Raw genomic sequence first — 21,377 nt, 5'->3', positions numbered from 1 at the left:
ATGTAAAAGAGCTGAATGCTCTGGGTGGTGGGTTTTACTGTTGGGGCGGGGATGTTTGTATTTTTATTTACAAGGTAAAAGAGCTGATATCTTTTGGGCATTGCCTCGCAAAAGGCCCTTTTAAGGGCTATTGACAGTTTAGTTTAGGCTAGGGGTTTTATTATTTTGGGGGACTTTTTTATTTTGATAGGGCTATTAGATTAGGAGTAATTAGTTTAAATATTTGATAATTTTTTTTTAATTTTTTTTGTAATTTAGTGTTTATTTTTTGTGATTTAGATAATTGTAGTTGATTAATGTAATTTATTTAATTTTAGTGTAATGTTAGGTTTTACTGTAAGACAGGTTAGGTTTTATTTTACAGGTAAATTTGTATTTATTGTAACACTAGGTAGCTATTAAATAGTTAATAACTATTTAATAACTAGTCGACCTAGTTAAAATAAATACAAACTTACTTGTGAAATAAAAATAAAACATAAGCTAGATACAATATAACTATTAGTTATTTGGTAGCTAGCTTAGGTTTTATTTTACAGGTAAGTATTTAGTTTTAAATAGGAATAATTTAGGTATTAATTGTAATTTTTAATTGGAATTATTTTAATTATGTTAAAGTTAGTGGGTGTTAGGGTTAGACTTAGGGTTAGGTTTAGGGGTTAATAACTTTAGTATAGTGGCGGCGACATTGGGGCAGCAGATTAGGGGTTAATAAGTGTAGTTAGGTGGCACCGATTTCAGGGGCAGCAGATTAGGGTTTAATAACAGTAATATAGATTGCGGCGATGTTAGGGATAGCAGATTAGGGGTCAATAAGTATGTAGGTATCAACGACATTGGGTTGCAGCAGATTAGGGGTTAATAATATTTAACTAGTGTTTGCGATGCGGGAGTGCAGCGGTTTAGGGGTTAATAGGTTTATTATAGTGTTGGCGATGTCCGGAGCGGCAGATTAGGGGTCAATCATTTTATTTTAGTGTTTGCGATGCGGGTGTGCCTCGGTTTAGGGGTTAATAGGTAGTTTATGGGTGTTGGTGTACTTTGTAACACTTTAGTTATGAGTTTTATGCTACAGCTTTGTAACGTAAAACTCATAACTACTGACTTTCAGGTGGCGGTACAGATCTTGTATTATAGGCTATACCACTCACTTTTTGGCCTGCCAGGCAAACTCGTAATACCGGCGCTGTGGAAGGCCCATTGAAAAAAGGACTTTTTAAAAAGTGTGGTACTTACATTGCGTGACGGCTAAAAAGGTGTGCGGTACAGCTATACCTACAAGACTCAATAGCAGCGGTAGTGAAAAAACATAATTTATGTAAGAACTTACCTGATAAATTCATTTCTTTCATATTGGCAAGAATCCATGAGCTAGTGACGTATGGGATATACATTCCTACCAGGAGGGGCAAAGTTTCCCAAACCTCAAAATGCCTATAAATACACCCCTCACCACACCCACAATTCAGTTTAACGAATAGCCAAGAAGTGGGGTGATAAGAAAGGAGCAAAAGCATCAAACAAGGAATTGGAATAATTGTGCTTTATACAAAAAAATCATAACCACCACAAAAAGGGTGGGCCTCATGGACTCTTGCCAATATGAAAGAAATGAATTTATCACGTAAGTTCATACATAAATTAGGTTTTCTTTCATGTAATTGGCAAGAGTCCATGAGCTAGTGACGTATGGGATAGCAGATACCCAAGATGTGGAACTTCCACGCAAGACTCACTAGAGAGGGAGGGATAAAATAAAGACAGCCAATTCCGCTGAAAAAATAATCCACAACCCAAATCAAAAAGTTTTAATCTTATAATGAAAAAAACTGAAATTATAAGCAGAAGAATCAAACTGAAACAGCTGCCTGAAGTACTTTTCTACCAAAAAACTGCTTCAGAAGAAAAAAAAACATCAAAATGCTAGAATTTAGTAAAAGTATGCAAAGAAGACCAAGTTGCTGTTTTGCAAATCTAATCAACAGAAGCTTCATTCTTAAAAGCTCAGGAAGTAGAAACTGACCTAGTAGAATCGCCGTAATCCTTTGAGGCGGGGATTTACCCGACTCCACATAAGCATGATGAATCAAAAACTTTAACCAAGACCACAAAGAAATGGCAGAAGCCTTCTGACCTTTCCTAGAACCAGAAAAGATAACAAATAGACTAGAAGTCTTTCTGAAATCTTTAGTAGCTTAAACATAATATTTCAAAGCTCTTACTACATCCAAAGAATGTAAAGATCTCTCCAGAGAATTCTTAGGATTAGGACACAAAGAAGGGACAACAAGTTCTCTACTAATGTTGTTAGAATACACAACTTTAGGTAAAAAATTAAATGAAGTCCGCAACACCGCCTTATCCTGATGAAAAATCAGAAAAGGAGATTCACAAGAAAGAGCAGATAACTCAGAAACTCTTCTAGCAGAAGAGATGGCCAAAAGGAATAAAACTTTCCAAGAAAGTAATTTAATATCCAGAGAATGCATAGGTTCAAACTGAGGAGCCTGTAAAGCCCTCAAAACCAAATTAAGACACCAAGGAGGAGAAATTGACTTAATGACAAGCTAAATACGAACCAAAGCCTGTACAAAACAATTAATATCAGGATGATTAGCAATCTGTCTGTGAAAAAGTATAGAAAGAGCAGAGATTTGTCCTTTCAAGGAACTTGCAGACAAACCCTTATCCAAACCGTCCTGAAGAAACTGTAAAATTCTAGGAATTCTAATAGAATGCCAAGAGAATTTATGAGAAGAACACCAAGAAATGTAAGTCTTCCAAACTCGGTAATAAATCTTTCTAGACACAGATTTACGAGCCTGTAACATAGTATTAATCACTGAATCAGAGAAACCTCTATGACTAAGTATTAAGCTTTCAATCTCCATACCTTCAAATTTAATGATTTGAGATCCTGATGGAAAAATGGGCCTTGAGATAGTAGGTTTGGCCTTAACGGAAGTGTCCAAGGTTGGCAACTGGCCATCCGAACGAGATCCGCATACCAAAACCTATGTGGCCATGCTGGATCCATCAGCAGTACAAACGAACGCTCCATTAGGATTTTGGAAATCACTTTTGGAAGAAGAACTAGAAAAATATAGGCAGGTTGATAATTCCAAGGAAGTGACAACGTGTCCACCGCTTCCGCCTGAGGATCCCTGGATCTGGACAGATACCTGGGAAGTTTCTTGTTTAGATGAGAAGCCATCAGATATATTTCTGGAAGTCCCCAGATTTGAACAATCTGAAGAAATACCTCTGGGTGAAGAGACCATTCGCCCGGATGTAACGTCTGGCGACTGAGATAATCCGCTTCCCAATTGTCTATACCTGGGATGTGAACAACAGAAATTAGACAGGAGCTGGAGTCCGCCCATACAAGTATTCGAGATACTTCTTTCATAGCCTGAGGACGGTTGTGACATTGTCTGTCTGAAAACAAATAAATGATTCTCTCTTCAGAAGAGGCCATCCTGAGATTCCCAAACCCCCTGCGCTGTCAGAGATCCCCATACAGCTCCCCAACCTGAAAGACTCGCATCTGTTGAGATCACAGTCCAGGTTGGACGAACAAAAGAGGCCCCTTGAATTAAACGATGGTGATCCAACCACCAAGTCAGAGAAGATTGAACATTGGGATTTAAGGATATTAATTGTGATATCTTTGTATAATCCCTGCACCATTGGTTCAGCATACAAAGCTGAAGAGGTCTCATGTGAAAACGAGCAAAAGGGATCGCGTCCGATGCAGCATTCATGAGACCTAGAATTTCCATTTACAAAGCTACCGAAGGGAATGATTGAGACTGAAGGTTTCGACAAGCTGAAACCAATTTCAGACATCTCTTTTCTGTTAGAGACAAAGTCATGAACACTGAATCTATTTGGAAACACAAAAAGGTTACCCTTGTCTGAGGAATCAAGAAACTCTTTGGTAAATTGATCCTCCAAACATGTCTTTGAAGAAACAACACAAGTTGATTCTTATGAGATTCTGCAGAATGTAAAGACTGAGCGAGTACCAGGATATCGTCCAAATAAGGAAATACCGCAAAACCCTGTTCTTTGATTACAGAGAGAAGGGCACCGAGAACCTTTGAAAAGATCATTGGAGCTGTTGCTAGGCCAAACGGAAGAGCAACAATCTGGTAATGTTTGTCTAGAAAAGAGAATCTCAGAAACTGATAGTGATCTGGATGGATTGGAATATGAAGATATGCATCCTGTAAGTCTATTGTAGACATATAATGCCCTTGCTGAACAAAAGGCAGAATAGTCCTTATAGTCACCATTTTGAATGTTGGTATCCTTACATAACAATTCAATATTTTTAGATCCAGTACTGGTCTGAAGGGATTCTCCTTCTTTGGAAAAATGAACAGATTTGAGTAAAACCTCAGACCCCATTCCAGAACTGGAACTGGCACAATTACCCCAGCCGACTCTAGGTCTGAAACACATTTCAGAAACGCCTGAGCCTTTACTGGGTTTACTGGAATGCGTGAGAAAAAATCTTCTCACAGGCTGTCTTACCTTGAAATTCTTCTCACAGGCGGTCTTACCTTGAAACCTATTCTGTACCCTTGTGAAACAATGTTCTGAATCCAAAGACTTTGAATCGAATTGATCCAAACATCTTTTAAAAATCGTAACCTGCCCCCTACCAGCTGTGCTGGAATGAGGGCCGCACCTTCATGCGGATTTGGGAGCTGGTTTTGACTTTCTAAAAGGCTTGGATTGATTCCAGACTGGAGAAGGTTTCCAAATGGAAACTGTTCCTTTAGGGGAAGGGTCAGGTTTTTGTTCCTTATTCTGACGAAAGGAACGAAAACGATTAGCAGCCCTATATTTATCTTTAGACTTTTTGTCCTGAGGCAAAAAAGCTCCCTTCCCCCCAGTAACAGTTGAAATTATTGCATCCAACTGAGAACCAAATAATTTATTACCTTGGAAAGAAAGAGAAAGCAACGTTGACTTAGAAGTCATATCTGCATTCCAAGACTTAAGCCATAAAGCTCTTCTAGCTAAAATAGCTAAAGACATATACCTGACATCAATTCTAATGATATCAAAAATGGCATCACAAAGTTATTAGCATGTTGAAGAAGTTTAACAATACTATAAGCATTATGGTCTGACACTTGTTGCGCTAAAGCCTCCAACCAGAAGGTAGAAGCTGCAGCAACATCAGCCAAAGAAATAGCAGGCCTGAGAAGATTACCTGAACATAAATAAGCATTCCTTAGAAAGGATTCAAGCTTCCTATCTAAAGGATCCTTAAAAGAAGTACTATCTGCTGTAGGAATAGTAGTACGTTTAGCAAGAGTAGAGATAGCCCCATCAACTTTGGGGATTTTTTCCCAAAACTCTAATCTATCAGATTAGAAAGGGTACAATTTCTTAAACCTTGGAGAAGGAGTAAATGAAGTACCCAGACTATTCCATTCCCTAGAAATTACTTCTGAAATAGCATCACTATAACAGCACATACCGAGTGCTTTCAATGTGACACTGGCAAGGGCCGTTTCCAAGTGCGGGCAGACTGGGGCTGGGCTATTGTCCAGGGCGCATTGACAAGGGGAGCTTCAGCTCTTACTTTTCTTTACAGGGCATTGAGGGCAAGAGCGCTAACAGTTACTGAAGGAAGCCTTAGCCTAAGGACTCAAGCGCTCAGCCCTGCTGCCGTCTGTCAACTGATGTAGAGCAGTGAGCACGCCACTAAGAGCAGACTAGCAGGCACTGGCAGTTAGTAGCCAGATAGGATGGGATAAAACTTTAAATTTTGCTGCGCCTGCGCCTTGCACTTCAATCTGTCTGTAAGTGACTGCACACTGCAGACAGGGCTTACGGATAGAGCAGAGGCAGTTAGCGCGGGAGCAGAGTCCATGAGGAAGCATTTTAGGTCATATGTAGGGGAGGGCGTAAAGAGGGTAAAATTAGGGGGCAGCTGAATTTAAGTCATTATCATCAGTTTCAGCCTCTAGTCTGCTTGTTGTTGCCAGTATTGAAGACCTCTTGGTAGATCATCTGGAACACTGAGGCTGTGTCCTGAAATGGGTGCAAAGGGCTCTGTCTGCTCCCGGTTGGTAGTTGTACAGAAGTAAAGTTCAAACATATCCTTCAAAGAGGCTCAGCTCCAGGAGGAGTAATAATTCAAAATGAGGCTGGCATTGCAAGACAGAATTAAATGCAGTGGAGGAAGCCATTGATAGCACAAGGATGCATCCTGCAATGAGTTTCAGCAAAGGAACTGATGCAAAATTATGTGGTCTACACCAGTTTCTTATGCTATGGATTTGTGGGTGACAGGTAACATTGCTATCTAAAATAAATATTGCACACAGTATTTAAAGCTCCTAAATACACAGTACACTGCCTGATCTCACACCATTATTGTGCTAAGTTGTATTTGCTTTATTAATGTGATCTTCCCTGTAAGGTCACTATCCTTGGAGTAATCATAGTGTTTGTTTTACTATGGACTCTGCAATCAGTTAACCATGACAGTAAATGCAAAGGTGCTTTACATTATTAACAATGGCACTTGTGTGACTTTATTTTATATAAATAATATTTCCATATTCTATATTAAATTGCATTTAAGTTGGACACACATTGCAAACTCTTCTGACAAAAATAGTAAATGTTACAGGATGAAAACTTTGAGTAAAATCAATTTTAATTAACTGGATAATATTAAGTATTAATAATGAAATAATGCATCAAAGGAGTGTTTAGTTGTGAAGAGTTCTTAAAAAATGAATTTTAAATTGAGAAATAATATTGTATTGATACAATTTGTATATTAAATGATTGGAAAACAATCTAAATGTTTTTGGTTAAAAAATAAATCATACATTCTGAATATACTGTAGTTGATCTCTGCTTAGCCTGGTATCAGTACTAAGTACATTAATGTGGTTTTATATTATGATATAATATTCTATTTGTCACCCATAAAAAATGTGTAATGGTATAGGCTAGATATACTATTCATAAAGTTGTGTCTTTTTTTTTTTTTTTGCCCCCTCCCTAATAAAAAAAAAAAGTTTGTGGACACTCAGGATTTATGTATTTAGGGTCACAATTCAGCCCTGTAATGTTTTTATTTTTCTGAACCAAACTCATTCCATCCCATAAAAAACTTATTTTATTGGCAACACACAGCATTTTTTTTTGTTTCTTTTATCTCTCTTTTTTTTGCACTTTGATTCTTCCTACATCTATTGTATATGTGTGTGTGTGTGTTGCCCACCCCCAAGCAGTGCATCAAAATGATCCTCCTCAAAATGGCTGCCAAACATATTTTTGGGTTTACCAATATCGTGTCCTGCCCTTTGGTCAGTGCATAACTTCATGGGTCTCAGAGGTCTCAATTGAGAATAGAACCACACATCTAGGGGCCTCGTTTGGCCCCTCAATCAGTAGTGGCATTCCTACAGGCAGGAGGGGGGCAGTGGTGCCCAGGTTCCCCCTGCATCATGACTGGCCCTTCTGTTTGCAATTTCCACAGCAACAAAGGACTCGCCCTATATAGAAACCGTATAGATGTGCCTTTTAGTGGAAGGATTTTGAAGATGGCAACTACAGTGTTGTACAGAAAAACTTGCCACCATATTTGTACAGACGGGCTGTGCAACTGAATATTCTCTGGTGTGGACTAATCAAAGGGAAGAAAGTCACAGAGAAGCAGCTCATACTGATAGTGCCTGTTGATGTCTGTGGGTGCCTGTTTCTGTTTGTTTGAGGATGTATGGGGTGATTTGTTTGTATTGGGTACCTGTGAATGTCAATAAGTATTTATACATTAACTCCTAAAGCTTCCGTATTTTTTTTTATAATTACATTTCACTTTTTACTAATTAATAACAACCAGTTTACAAAATACAGTGACAGAAGGTTGTTGTTTTTTGTAAATCAAGCAAGTACATTATACTTATCAGTCTTGGTGTAAAGTTAACAAAAGGGGGGGAGTGGGCTGCTTTGCCTTAAAATGCCTGGGCCTAATTTCATTCCCAGTCCGGCCCTGTGTGTGTGTGTGTGTAATTTTCTGTAGTAACAGCATCATAGTACTCTTTCTTAATGTGTGTGTGAGTGTGTGTGGTTTGGATGGGAAAATATTTTTTAGTTGATTATTCCTTTGATAACTTTATAAACTTATCTTCACTTCTGTATGGGCGGCAAAATGCTTCATACAAGAATAATATGCAGAATACATATACATTAACAGCATAGGAAATAAGCAATAAAACATTGCATGGAATTTTGCTTGCCTTTTTTTTTTTAAAGAAATCTGTGCATTTGGGCCTGTTTTACCTTTGGTTTATGCACACAAAGTATAGCAATAAAGTAAAGTAAGTTGTATTTTTTTTCTCACCAGTGTAGTTGGAATGAAGATAAGATGGTTATGTAGCCAGTGGATTACAAATAATAAATTACATGTTTGTTGTTTTTAATGTAACCTGCACATGAACAATATACTACAGGATAATGGTGTGTTGACCACTAGTTCTTCCTTCATGCACTGCAAGAAATTATATAGGATCTGGCAATAAAATGGCTTATGTGACCTTTAACATATTGCAGGTGGTGAGTCAGATAGTTGTGCATTATAGATTTTTGTGCCAGCTAATGTTTTTCAAAGAATCACAAGTCCCTATATAACTTTTCACCAACCCCAAAAGTTTGCTGCACCTTATATACCAAATGTAACCAAAATAAGTAAAGAATTTATTGTGTGTGGTGTAGTGTGGTGTGTGTGAAAATTAGACAAATAGAGATAAAGAATAAAAAATTGTGACCTGACTATAATAAGAAGGTACAAATTAAAAAAAAAAAAATTGTGTGTATATATATATATATATATATATATATATATATATATATATATATATATATATATATATACACACACACATAAAATGTGAGTCTAGCCAACTTCTATGGTGCACTCAATATATGCAAAATACACTATATGACCCCATCTGACTATTTCATAATGCTACCCTGCTGGGGTGGAAGCTGACCACTGGTTTAGTAAGGGGCCGCACAATTTCTTTTTTTACAAAGAGTAGAGACAGGCAGGGAGAGGCAGGGATTAACTTTTTCATTGCTGGCACTGTGGGTTGTTAAGTCCCTGCCAGTAAAAATGCTACCCCCCCCCCCCCCCAGAGGTTTTTTTTTATTTCCACACCTATGGCTAAACCAATAACATATATCTTTTTCATATAGTTTTTGACAGTAGTGGACTGCAGGATAAAATCCACCCATCTGTTGTACATGTGAGCTGTGTATATAACAGAAATAACTGGACTATAAAAAGAATCACCAAACTGAAGAACCTTTTTAAATGACAATTCAGTTTGATCATCTAAGGGAATATTGATTTACTAATTTACAAAATGTTTTGTGCAGATTCTCCTTCTAAACAAGTGCTGGATTAGCATGTCTAAAACAGTAGGCTTAAAAACACACACAAAGCAAAATGCAGAATTATCACAATAATAAAAAAAAAAACATCATGAGAAATCCAGAGTCACTTCCATTTACCCCACCAGCCCTAATGCTTATCCACAATGGCTGCTGCAGTACAGGGATCCTTGATTTTCTAAAAGATGCATAAGACAGCAAACACTGGCACGTTCAGTAGGATATGCAAAGAATGTACTGGCACAGACCTGGATCATTTGGTGAATGCAGAGAACAGAAGGTGCATACAAATAAAACTTCATTGGAGAGTATATTACACAAGCATAATTGAGCAAACAAAGGGATAGGCTGAAGGAGTCCAGCCCTGACAGAGAAGCTTTCTATAACTGTACAAAGTATTCAGATTCTTGTAAAGAATCTTGTAAACTAACTCAACATAGGTAAAACCAGAACTTATGCCATCAGAAATATGAATGAAATAACAGGAGTCAACTAGAGACTTCTATATTAAAAAGTTCCTAATATCATATAATTTCAAGATATAAAAAAGGTTATTTATGTGCTATCAGTTTCAAGGTTTCCCAAACTTACTATCAAAAACACCTGACATAAAACTAAGAAAATCAACATATCACATGATCCCTTCTGTTTAGAATTGGAAGTATTTTCACTACCATTATCTGTTTTATTATATGTCATTTATTTCAAGTAAAAACAATCTCTCTCCAATATCCACGTCTACAACACAATAAAAACAGAACAGATCTAAAGAGAAAAAATCCTATTTTTGAGAAACGTATTTCAATGTAGAAGTTCAGCTTAATAAGAAAACATTTGACAGTAGTGAACTTACCAATGCCGTCTGGTAAAACTTCAATTAAATTCTGTGACACAAGAAGGTCTGTTAACGAAATCATGCCACTGATCTCATCTGGAAGTCTTTCAAGCTTGTTCTCAGACACATCCAAACACAGAAGATTTTTCAAGTTTCCTATTTCCTGCATCAAAAGAAGAAAATATATATCTTAAGAAAAGTAATCACTCTTCAGACAAAGCTACAAAACACCTAATCACTTTGTTTAAGCACATTTTACACAATTTTGTATGTATGTGTATGTATAATGTATATATATATATAAATAAAATCAATACAAATATTTGCATAGGAAATTAGCACATCTAGGCAAGATTCCCCGCGTACTTTTTTTTTGTATGCAGGGAATCTTGCCTAGATGTGCTAATTTCCTATGCAAATATTTGTATTGATTTAATTTTGAGGCATGGAGGATTTTAATCTCAATTTTTCATCTCCACCATTATTTTAATGATATATATATATATATATATATACATACACATACATACATACACATACACACACACACATATATACATAATTATATATACATAAATATATATTTACCAGTTAACAAGCCCCCATTCCTGCAAAAATGCTCAGAACAATGCTCGCTTACAGAAAGACGAGATGTTGCGAATAACAAACTAAAAACATTAAAATGATATAAGCTGGGTTGTAAAAATTTAGAATGTTTTCCTAAATGGGTAAATACTGAGAAACTTGTAAAAATATTCATAACTATATATGTATCACTAGTTGTATGTAAAAAAAAACTATATAAAAAAAAAAACATAATTTATGCTTACCTGATAAATTTATTTCTCTTGTAGTGTATCCAGTCCACGGATCATCCATTACTTGTGGGATATTCTCCTTCCCAACAGGAAGTTGCAAGAGGATCACCCACAGCAGAGCTGCTATATAGCTCCTCCCCTCACTGCCATATCCAGTCATTTGACCGAAACAAGACGAGAAAGGAGAAACCATAGGGTGCAGTGGTGACTGTAGTTTAATTAAAATTTAGACCTACCTTAAAAGGACAGGGCGGGCCGTGGACTGGATACACTACAAGAGAAATAAATTTATCAGGTAAGCATAAATTATGTTCTCTTGTTAAGTGTATACAGTCCACGGATCATCCATTACTTGTGGGATACCAATACCAAAGCTAAAGTACACGGATGATGGGAGGGACAAGGCAGGAACTTAAATGGAAGGAACCACTGCCTGTAGAACCTTTCTCCCAAAAACAGCCTCCGAAGAAGCAAAAGTGTCAAATTTGTAAAATTTTGAAAAGGTGTGAAGCGAAGACCAAGTCGCAGCCTTGCAAATCTGTTCAACAGAGGCCTCATTTTTAAAGGCCCAGGTGGAAGCCACAGCTCTAGTAGAATGAGCTGTAATCCTTTCAGGGGGCTGCTGTCCAGCAGTCTCATAGGCTAAGCGTATTATGCTCCGAAGCCAAAAGGAGAGAAAGGTTGCCGAAGCTTTTTGACCTCTCTTCTGTCCAGAGTAAACGACAAACAGGGCAGATGTTTGACAAAAATCTTTAGTAGCCTGTAAGTAAAACTTCAAGGCACGGACTACGTCCAGATTATGCAAAAGACGTTCCTTCTTTGAAGAAGGATTAGGACACAATGATGGAACAACAATCTCTTGATTGATATTCCTGTTAGAAACCACCATAGGTAAAAACCCAGGTTTGGTACGCAGAACTACCTTGTCTGAATGAAAAATCAGATAAGGAGAATCACAATGTAAGGCAGATAACTCAGAGACTCTTCGAGCCGAGGAAATAGCCATCAAAAACAGAACTTCCCAAGATAAAAGTTTAATATCAATGGAATGAAGGGGTTCAAACGGAACTCCCTGAAGAACTTTAAGAACCAAGTTTAAGCTCCACGGGGGAGCAACAGTTTTAAACACAGGCTTAATCCTAACCAAAGCCTGACAAAATGCCTGGACGTCTGGAACTTTTGCCAGACGCTTGTGCAAAAGAATAGACAGAGCAGAGATCTGTCCTTTTAAAGAACTAGCTGATAAGCCTTTGTCCAAACCCTCTTGGAGAAAGGACAATATCCTAGGAATCCTAACCTTATTCCATGAATAACTCTTGGATTCACACCAATAAAGATATTTACGCCATATCTTATGGTAGATTTTCCTGGTGACAGGCTTCCGAGCCTGTATTAAGGTATCAATGACTGACTCGGAGAAGCCACGCCTTGATAGAATCAAGCGTTCAATCTCCATGCAGTCAGTCTCAGAGAAATTAGATTTGGATGATTGAAAGGACCTTGTATTAGAAGGTCCTGCCTCAGAGACAGAGTCCATGGTGGAAGAGATGACATGTCCACTAGGTCTGCATACCAGGTCCTGCGTGGCCACGCAGGTGCTATCAGAATCACCGATGCTCTCTCCTGTTTGATTTGGGCAATCAGTCGAGGGAGCAGAGGAAACGGTGGAAACACATAGGCCAGGTTGAAGAACCAAGGAGCTGCTAGAGCATCTATCAGCGTTGCTCCTGGGTCCCTGGACCTGGATCCGTAACAAGGAAGCTTGGCGTTCTGGCGAGACGCCATGAGATCCAGTTCTGGTTTGCCCAAACGATGGACCAGTTGAGCAAACACCTCCGGATGGAGTTCCCACTCCCCCGGATGAAAAGTCTGACGACTTAGAAAATCCGCCTCCCAGTTCTCTACGCCTGGGATGTGGATCGCTGACAGGTGGCAAGAGTGAGACTCTGCCCAGCGAATTATCTTTGAGACTTCTAACATCGCTAGGGAACTCCTGGTTCCCCCTTGATGGTTGATGTAAGCCAGAGTCGTGATGTTGTCCGACTGAAATCTGATGAACCTCAGTGTTGCTAACTGAGGCCAAACTAGAAGAGCATTGAATATTGCTCTTAACTCCAGAATATTTATTTGGAGGAGTTTCTCCTCCTGAGTCCACGATCCCTGAGCCTTCAGGGAGTTCCAGACTGCGCCCCAACCTAGAAGGCTGGCATCTGTTGTTACAATCGTCCAATCTGGCCTGCGAAAGGTCATACCCTTGGACAGATGGACCCGAGAAAGCCACCAGAGAAGAGAATCTCTGGTCTCTTGATCCAGATTTAGTAGAGGGGACAAATCTGAGTAATCCCCATTCCACTGACTTAGCATGCATAATTGCAGCGGTCTGAGATGCAGGCGCGCAAATGGCACTATGTCCATTGCCGCTACCATTAAGCCGATTACTTCCATGCACTGAGCCACTGACGGGCGTGGAATGGAATGAAGGACACGGCAAGCATTTAGAAGTTTTGATAACCTGGCCTCCGTCAGGTAAATTTTCATCTCTACAGAATCTATAAGAGTCCCTAGGAAGGAGACTCTTGTGAGTGGTGATAGAGAACTCTTTTCCACGTTCACCTTCCACCCATGCAACCTCAGAAATGCCAGAACTATCTGTGTATGAGACTTGGCAATTTGAAAGCTTGACGCCTGTATCAGGATGTCGTCTAGATACGGAGCCACCGCTATGCCTCGCGGACTTAGAACCGCCAGAAGTGAGCCCAGAACCTTTGTAAAGATTCTCGGGGCCGTAGCCAACCCGAAGGGGAGAGCTACAAATTGGTAATGCCTGTCTAGAAAGGCAAATCTTAGGAACCGATGATGATCTTTGTGAATCGGTATGTGAAGGTAGGCATCCTTTAAGTCCACTGTGGTCATGTACTGACCCTCTTGGATCATGGGCAGGATGGTCTGAATAGTTTCCATTTTGAATGATGGAATTCTTAGGAATTTGTTTAAGATCTTTAGGTCCAAAATTGGTCTGAAGGTACCCTCTTTCTTGGGAACTACGAACAGATTTGAATAAAATCCCTGTCCTTGTTCCGTCCGCGGAACTGGGTGGATTACCCCCATTACTAGGAGGTCTTGTACACAGCGTAGGAATGCCTATTTCTTTATCTGGTTTTCTGATAATCTTGAAAGATGAAATCTCCCTTGAGGAGAAGCCTTGAAGTCCAGAAGATATCCCTGAGATATGATCTCCAACGCCCAGGGATCCTGGACATCTCTTGCCCACGCCTGGGCGAAGAGAGAAAGTCTGCCCCCCACTAGATCCGTTTCTGGATAGGGGGCCGTTCCTTCATGCTGTCTTGGGGGCAGTAGCAGGTTTTCTGGCCTGCTTGCCCTTGTTCCAGGACTGGTTAGGTTTCCAGGCCTGTCTGAAATGAGCAACAGTTCTTTCCTGTTTTGGAGCGGAGGAAGTTGATGCTGCTCCTGCCTTGAAATTTCGAAAGGCACGAAAATTAGGCTGTTTGGCCTTTGATTTGGCCTTGTCCTGAGGAAGGGTATGCCCCTTACCTCCAGTAATGTCAGCAATAATTTCCTTCAAGCCGGGCCCGAATAAGGTCTGCCCCTTGAAAGGAATATTAAGTAATTTAGATTTAGAAGTCACATCAGCTGACCAGGATTTAAGCCATAGCGCCCTCCGCGCCTGGATGGCGAATCCGGAGTTCTTAGCCGTTAGTTTAGTCAAATGTACAATGGCATCAGAACAAATGAGTTAGCTAGCTTAAGTGATTTAAGCTTGTCCATAATTTCATCCAATGGAGCTGTGTGAATGGCCTCTTCCAGAGACTCAAACCAGAATGCCGCAGCAGCAGTGACAGGCGCAATGCATGCAAGGGGCTGCAGGATAAAACCTTGTTGAACAAACATTTTCTTAAGGTAACCTTCTAATTTTTTATCCATTGGATCCGAAAAAGCACAACTATCCTCAACCGGGATAGTGGTACGCTTTGCTAAAGTAGAAACTGCTCCCTCCACCTTAGGGACCGTCTGCCATAAGTCCCGTGTAGTGGCGTCTATTGGAAACATTTTTCTAAATATAGGAGGTGGGGAAAAGGGCACACCGGGTCTATCCCACTCCTTGCTAATAATTTCTGTAAGCCTTTTAGGTATAGGGAAAACATCAGTACACACCGGTACCGCATAGTATCTATCCAGCCTACACAATTTCTCTGGAATTGCAACTGTGTTACAGTCGTTCAGAGCAGCTAAAACCTCCCCAAGCAATACACGGAGGTTCTCAAGCTTAAATTTAAAATTAGAGATCTCTGAATCAGGTTTCCCCGGATCAGATCAGTCACCCACAGAATGAAGCTCTCCGTCCTCATGTTCTGCAAACTGTGACGCAGTATCAGACATGGCTCTTACAGCACCAGCGCGCTCTGCATCTCTCCTAATCCCAGAGCTATCGCGCTTGCCTCTCAATTCTGGCAATCTAGATAATACTTCTGACAGGGTATTATTCATGATTGTAGTCATGTCCTGTAAAGTAATTGCTATGGGCGTCTCTGATGTACTTGGCGCCATAATAGCATGCGCCCCCTGAGCGGGAGGCGAAGGTACTGACACGTAAGTTTACAAGCAATATAAAAAACGCTACTGCGCCTTTAAGAAGCACAAAACCTGTCTCAAGTTGAAATAACAATGAACCAAAGCAGTTATACCAACCAAATTTTCACAGTAAATGTATTAAGTTAGCAGAGCATTGCACCCACTTGCAAATGGATGATTAACCCCTTAATACCCAAAATGGATAAACAATAGAGAAAAACTTTTTTAAAACAGTCAAACACACTGTCACAGCTCTGCTGTGACTGATTACCTCCCTCAATATGACTTTTGAAGCCTTTTAAGCCCTCTAGAGAAAACCTGGATCATGCAGGAAGAAGCAGGAAGTCTGAGTCTGAATTTTTATTGCGCTAAAAAGCGCTAAAATAGGCCCCTCCCACTCATATTACAACAGTGGGAAGCCTCAGCTAACTGTTTCTATGCAGAAATTAAGCCAGCCATGTGGAAAAATTATGCCCCAATAAGTTTTATCACCAAATGTATGTTAAAAAACGATTAAACATGCCAGCAAACGTTTTAAAACACATTTTTTAAAGAGTATATATCTCTATTAATAAGCCTGATACCAGTCACTTTCACTGCATTTAAGGCTTTACTTACATTACTTCGGTATCAGCAGCATTTTCTAAGTCAATTCCATTCCTTAGAAAAATATTTTACTGCACATACCTTAGTTGCAGGAAAACCTGCACGCCATTCCCTCTCTGAAGTTACCTCACTGCTCAGAATGTGTGAGAACAGCAAGTGGATCTTAGTTACTTCTGCTAAGATCATAGAAAATGCAGGCAGATTCTTCTTCCAAATACTGCCTGAGAAAAAACAGCACACTCCGGTGCCATTTAAAAATAACAAACTTTTGATTGAAGAAATAAACTAAGTATAAAACACCACAGTCCTCTCACCACAACCTCCATCTATGTTGAGGGTTGCAAGAGAATGACTGGGTATGACATGTGAGGGGAGGAGCTATATAGCAGCTCTGCTGTGGGTGATCCTCTTGCAACTTCCTGTTGGGAAGGGAATATATCCCACAAGTAATGGATGATCCGTGGACTGGATACACTTAACAAGAGAAATTATTTTTTTCTTTTCTATCAATTGATAGATAGCTACTTTTTTTTTTTTTTTTTTTTTTACAGGAAAAAAGTGAAAGTGAAAAAAAAAAAAGTAAAATAATTCACTACTTGTTCCTGAGAATAGATGAAATATAATGACATTTAACTTGCCCTTACAAACAATCTTCTTTATAAAAGGTTATAGCAATAGTTTATCAGGCTAAAAGGTCAGGACATTTGCATCTGGCTTCTCCAAAACATTTGGAAGTGGTTCTCACTTAAAGGGACAGTCAACACCAGATTTTTTGTTGTTGAAAAGAAAGATAATCCCTTTATTATCCATTCCCCAGTTTTGCATAACCAACACTGTTATAGAAATACACTTTTTATCACTGTGATTATCTTGTATCTATGCTTCTGCAATCTGCCCCCTTATTTCAGCTCTTTTGACAGACTTGCATTTTAGCCAATCAGTGGTCACTCCAGGGTAACTTCACGTGTATGAGCTCAATGTTAGCTATATGAAACACATGAACTAATGCCCTCTAGTAGTCAAAATGCATTCAGATTAGAGGCAGTCTTCAAGGTCTAGGAAATTAGCATATGAACCTCCTAGGTTTAGCTTTCAACTAAGAATACCAAGAGAACAAAGCAAAATTGGTGATAAAAGAATTCGAAAGTTGTTTATAATTACATTTCCTATTTAAATCATGAAAGTTTTTTTTGGACTTGACTGTCCCTTTAATTGGTGAGTGCTGATAAGAAAAAAAAATATTAGAAAAAGGTATGTTTTGCATATGATGATAGTTCATACAGTATTATTATTGTCTTTAGTTTAACATTTTATTGAAAGTCCAATTTTTCATATTACCTACATTGTAAAGGGGGGGGGGGGGGGTTAAATAACTGATAAAATGTTCTCTTTACAGTATTCTAAATGTGTTACTCTTGAGCTTATAATTAGTTTAGGGAAAGTGGCACTGCAAATATTGAAAATGTAGTGAAAAAAAAGATATGCAAACAAGAAATTGCCAATTAAATTACATTCTCAGTGGGGTCTAAGTATTGGTTTTTATTAAAAAACAAACAAACCTAGAGATAAGATAAGGAGGCCAGTGTGCATCTCAACCCACTCAAATGAGCTGTGGTTTCAACTAGCAAACCCCAGCTATTTCATATATATATATATATATATAAAAAATATATAATATATATATATATATATATATATATATATATATATATATATATATATATATATATATATATATATATATATATATATGTGGCCCTCGTTTTACAACGGTTCAATTTACACCGTTTCAGAATAACAACCTTTTTTCCCCAGTCATGTTACTGCTATTGAAAAGCATTGAGAAGCAGTGCATTGATTAAAATAGCCAGTAGGTAGAGCTGTCCGCTTGTGTTGCAGCAAAGCCAAGCAAGATGAAATTAATCAGTTTAACCAGACCTGAGCTATCGAGCAGATCTTCCTGTCTATAAATCAGTCCAGATTGGAATGCATATAAAGAACTGTTTGCAGGAAAATGCAAGTGAAGTCTGTGTTGTGTGATTATTTTATTAGGTTTATAATGCTGTTTAGCAAATGGTTTTTGTTCATTTAACTTAGTTTAATTATATATTCTGTGTTGTGTGAGTATTTTATTAGGTTTATAATGCTGTTTAGCATTTAAAGTCTGCCTTTCAAAGCTTTAAAAATAATGTATTAGGCGTTACATATGCCAATTTTGAGAGGGGACTTGAACCTATCTCCCTCACTTCCCATTGACTTACATTATAAACTGGGTTTCAATTTACAACGGTTTCGATTTACAACCATTCCTTCTGGAACCTAACCCCGGCGTAAAGTGAGGGCTACCTGTATATATGCATAAAGCCATTATTAGAATTAAAGGGACATTAAACATGCTGTTTCTCCTCCTGTGCCTTACACTTACAATTATAAGTTAGTGAAGCGCTGCATCTTCATACTGGGCACCGCCATCTTGGAGCTTATACTAGTCATGTAATTGTTAAACTGTGCAAAAAAACTGCAAAAATGTAACCCTTCCACTCTCTATTATGGGAGCTAAACGGAAGTGAAATATACAGCTGTCAAAAAGCTAGATTTGTGAAAGTGTCCTGCTTCTGTCACAGGATGTAACAATACGTGAGGTACAAGATGGCAGTGCTTAGTATAAAATGCAGAGCTTTAGCAGCTGGATTCTGTAAGGAGTTAAAATAAGAGATCTGTGTTAAAGAGAGCTGCAGGTACAGGAGAAAAAGCAATATTATGGTGAGTAGTAACCAGGCAACTGTAGTTTTATACCGCAATTTAAAGGAATATTACAGTCAAAATGTAAATACACCGATTAATGACATCTTTGAATAGAAACATATTTGCAATATACATGCATTGTCAAAAATGCTTCTAGTAAAAGTTATCCCTGTTTTAGTGTTAACATTTTTTCCTTGCACGTGAGCAATAGCTAGATATTCTCCGTGCACCAGCATTTTAAATACTGTAGTTGCTTAGAGTACCAGTGGGGATTGTATCATGTCAGCAATTAGCAAATTGAGTCATTACCAGGTACAGGCACCTTAGGCTCTCTGAGCAAGTGCTGTGTTAATAATGCTGATGCACGGTGCATACTTAAATACACTTTTGAAGCAGCTACAGCTTTTATTAGAAGATAATACATGTATATGACAGAAATGCTTCTATTCAAAACTTAAATGCATCCATTTAGGTTCCAATTTTGGCTGGAATGTCCCTTTAATGCAAAATGAAACCTTTACAATTAAGAGCATGCAATTTTAAATAACTTTGCATTTTACTTCTATTAACAAATTTGCTTTGTTTTTTTTATATCATATGTTGAAATTTAAACGCAGGTGGGCTTATAGGACCTTAAGAACGTGCATGTCTTTAGCTCTCTATGGTTTGCAACAATGTTATACAAAGTTGCTGGAACTTCTGCCATAGATGGCTAAATACATGTGCACACTCCTAAGCCCCCCATCTAGGTTTATACTTCAACAAAGGATACAAAGCAAAATTGACAATAGAAGTAAACTGGACAGTTGTTTAAAATAATATGTCGGGCAGACTTGCTGGGCCTATGGCTCTATACAAAGTTGCTGGAACTTCTGCCATAGATGGCTAAATACATGTGCACACTCCTAAGCCCCCCATCTAGGTTTATACTTCAACAAAGGATACAAAGCAAAATTGACAATAGAAGTAAACTGGACGGTTGTTTAAAATAATAGGTCGGGCAGACTTGCTGGGCCTATGGCTCTTATCTGCCGTCAATATCTATGTTTCTATGTTTCTATATGCTCTATCTAGACTAGTGTTTCTCAACTCCAGTACTCATGACCCTTAACAGACCAGATATTCATATTATCTTAAAGGGACACTGAACAAAAAAAAATTCTGATTCAGATAGAGCATACAATTTTAAGCAACTTTCTAATTTACTCCTATTATCAATTTTTCTTCGTTCTCTTGCTTTCTTTATTTGAAAAAGAAGGCATCTAAGCTTTTTTGGTTCAGTCATCTGGACAGCACTTTTTATTGGTGGATGAATTTATCCACCAATCAAATAAAGTTGCTTAAAATTTCATGCTCTATCTGAATCATAAAAGAAAAAACATTTGGGTTCAGTGTCCCTTTAACTAGAGCACAGGTGAAATAATCAGCTGATCAGTAACCATAGTTACTAAGCTGTTCTCACCCTTCAGATAATTATTTCACCTGTGCTCTAGTTAAAGGGAAATTGAACCCAAATTTTTTCTTTCGTGATTCAGATAGAGAATGCAATTTTAAGCAACTTTCTAATTTACGCCTATTATCAATTTTCTTCGTTCTCCTGCTATCTTTATTTGAAAAAGAAGACATCTAAGCTTTTTTTTTGGGTCAGACCTGTGGACAGCACTTTTTAATTGGTGGATGAATTTATCCACCAATTAGCAAGAACAACCCAGGTTGTTCACCAAAAATGGGCCAGCATCTAAACTTACATTCTTGCATTTCAAATAAAGATACAAAGAAAATGAAGAAACATTGATAATAGGAGTAAATTAGAAAGTTGCTTAAAATCATATGCTCTATCTGAATCACAAAAGAAAAAATTTGGGTTCAGTGTCCGTTTAAGATAGAATGAATATTTAGTCTGTTAAGGGTCCTGAAACACTAGTAGACCATGAAAGTTTAATTATGATTTTACTATACATTTAAGTGTACATTTCAAAACAGATAAATGACATGGATGGACCTTTCTAACTGCCATCAAAATATATGTTGCTATGAGTTAACAGCAATATGTTGCTGTTTGTTTCTTTTTAAAGTGTACTAAAGATGAATAGCTTCTTTTTTCACTTACAAATGTTTAATGAAAATCATAGAAATAGAATCCTTCTGTATGTAAACAGTATTCATGGTAAACAAATTATTTTTTTTTTAAAAAAAAGTATCATAAATAAAATAATGACTCCAATAAAAAAATGACTTTTTGGGCCATGTTTGGGTATCTTCAAACAAAGGGGATTTTCTAAAAATGTTTGGTCTGCTGAATGAAAAAAAACCATGATCAATTTGGATATCTCAAAGAAAAAGTACTG

The 21,377-nt window shown here is 38.1% G+C and overlaps 1 protein-coding gene across 1 annotated transcript in view; it reads right to left on the bottom strand.

Annotated features, from left to right (window-relative positions):
* Positions 1 to 21,377, bottom strand: part of LRRC1 (leucine rich repeat containing 1) — a 447,671-nt gene that overhangs the window by 69,895 nt on the left and 356,399 nt on the right. Inside the window, exon 8 of the mRNA XM_053710387.1 lies at positions 10,289 to 10,433. Coding sequence (XP_053566362.1) covers positions 10,289 to 10,433 — 145 coding nt within the window. The remainder of the gene's footprint in view (positions 1 to 10,288; positions 10,434 to 21,377) is intronic.

This window comes from Bombina bombina, chromosome 4 (assembly GCF_027579735.1).
Source record: "Bombina bombina isolate aBomBom1 chromosome 4, aBomBom1.pri, whole genome shotgun sequence".
Lineage (NCBI taxonomy): Eukaryota > Metazoa > Chordata > Amphibia > Anura > Bombinatoridae > Bombina > Bombina bombina.
The sequence above is the reverse complement of the archived record's forward strand: the minus strand, read 5'-3'. Positions and strand labels throughout refer to the sequence as shown.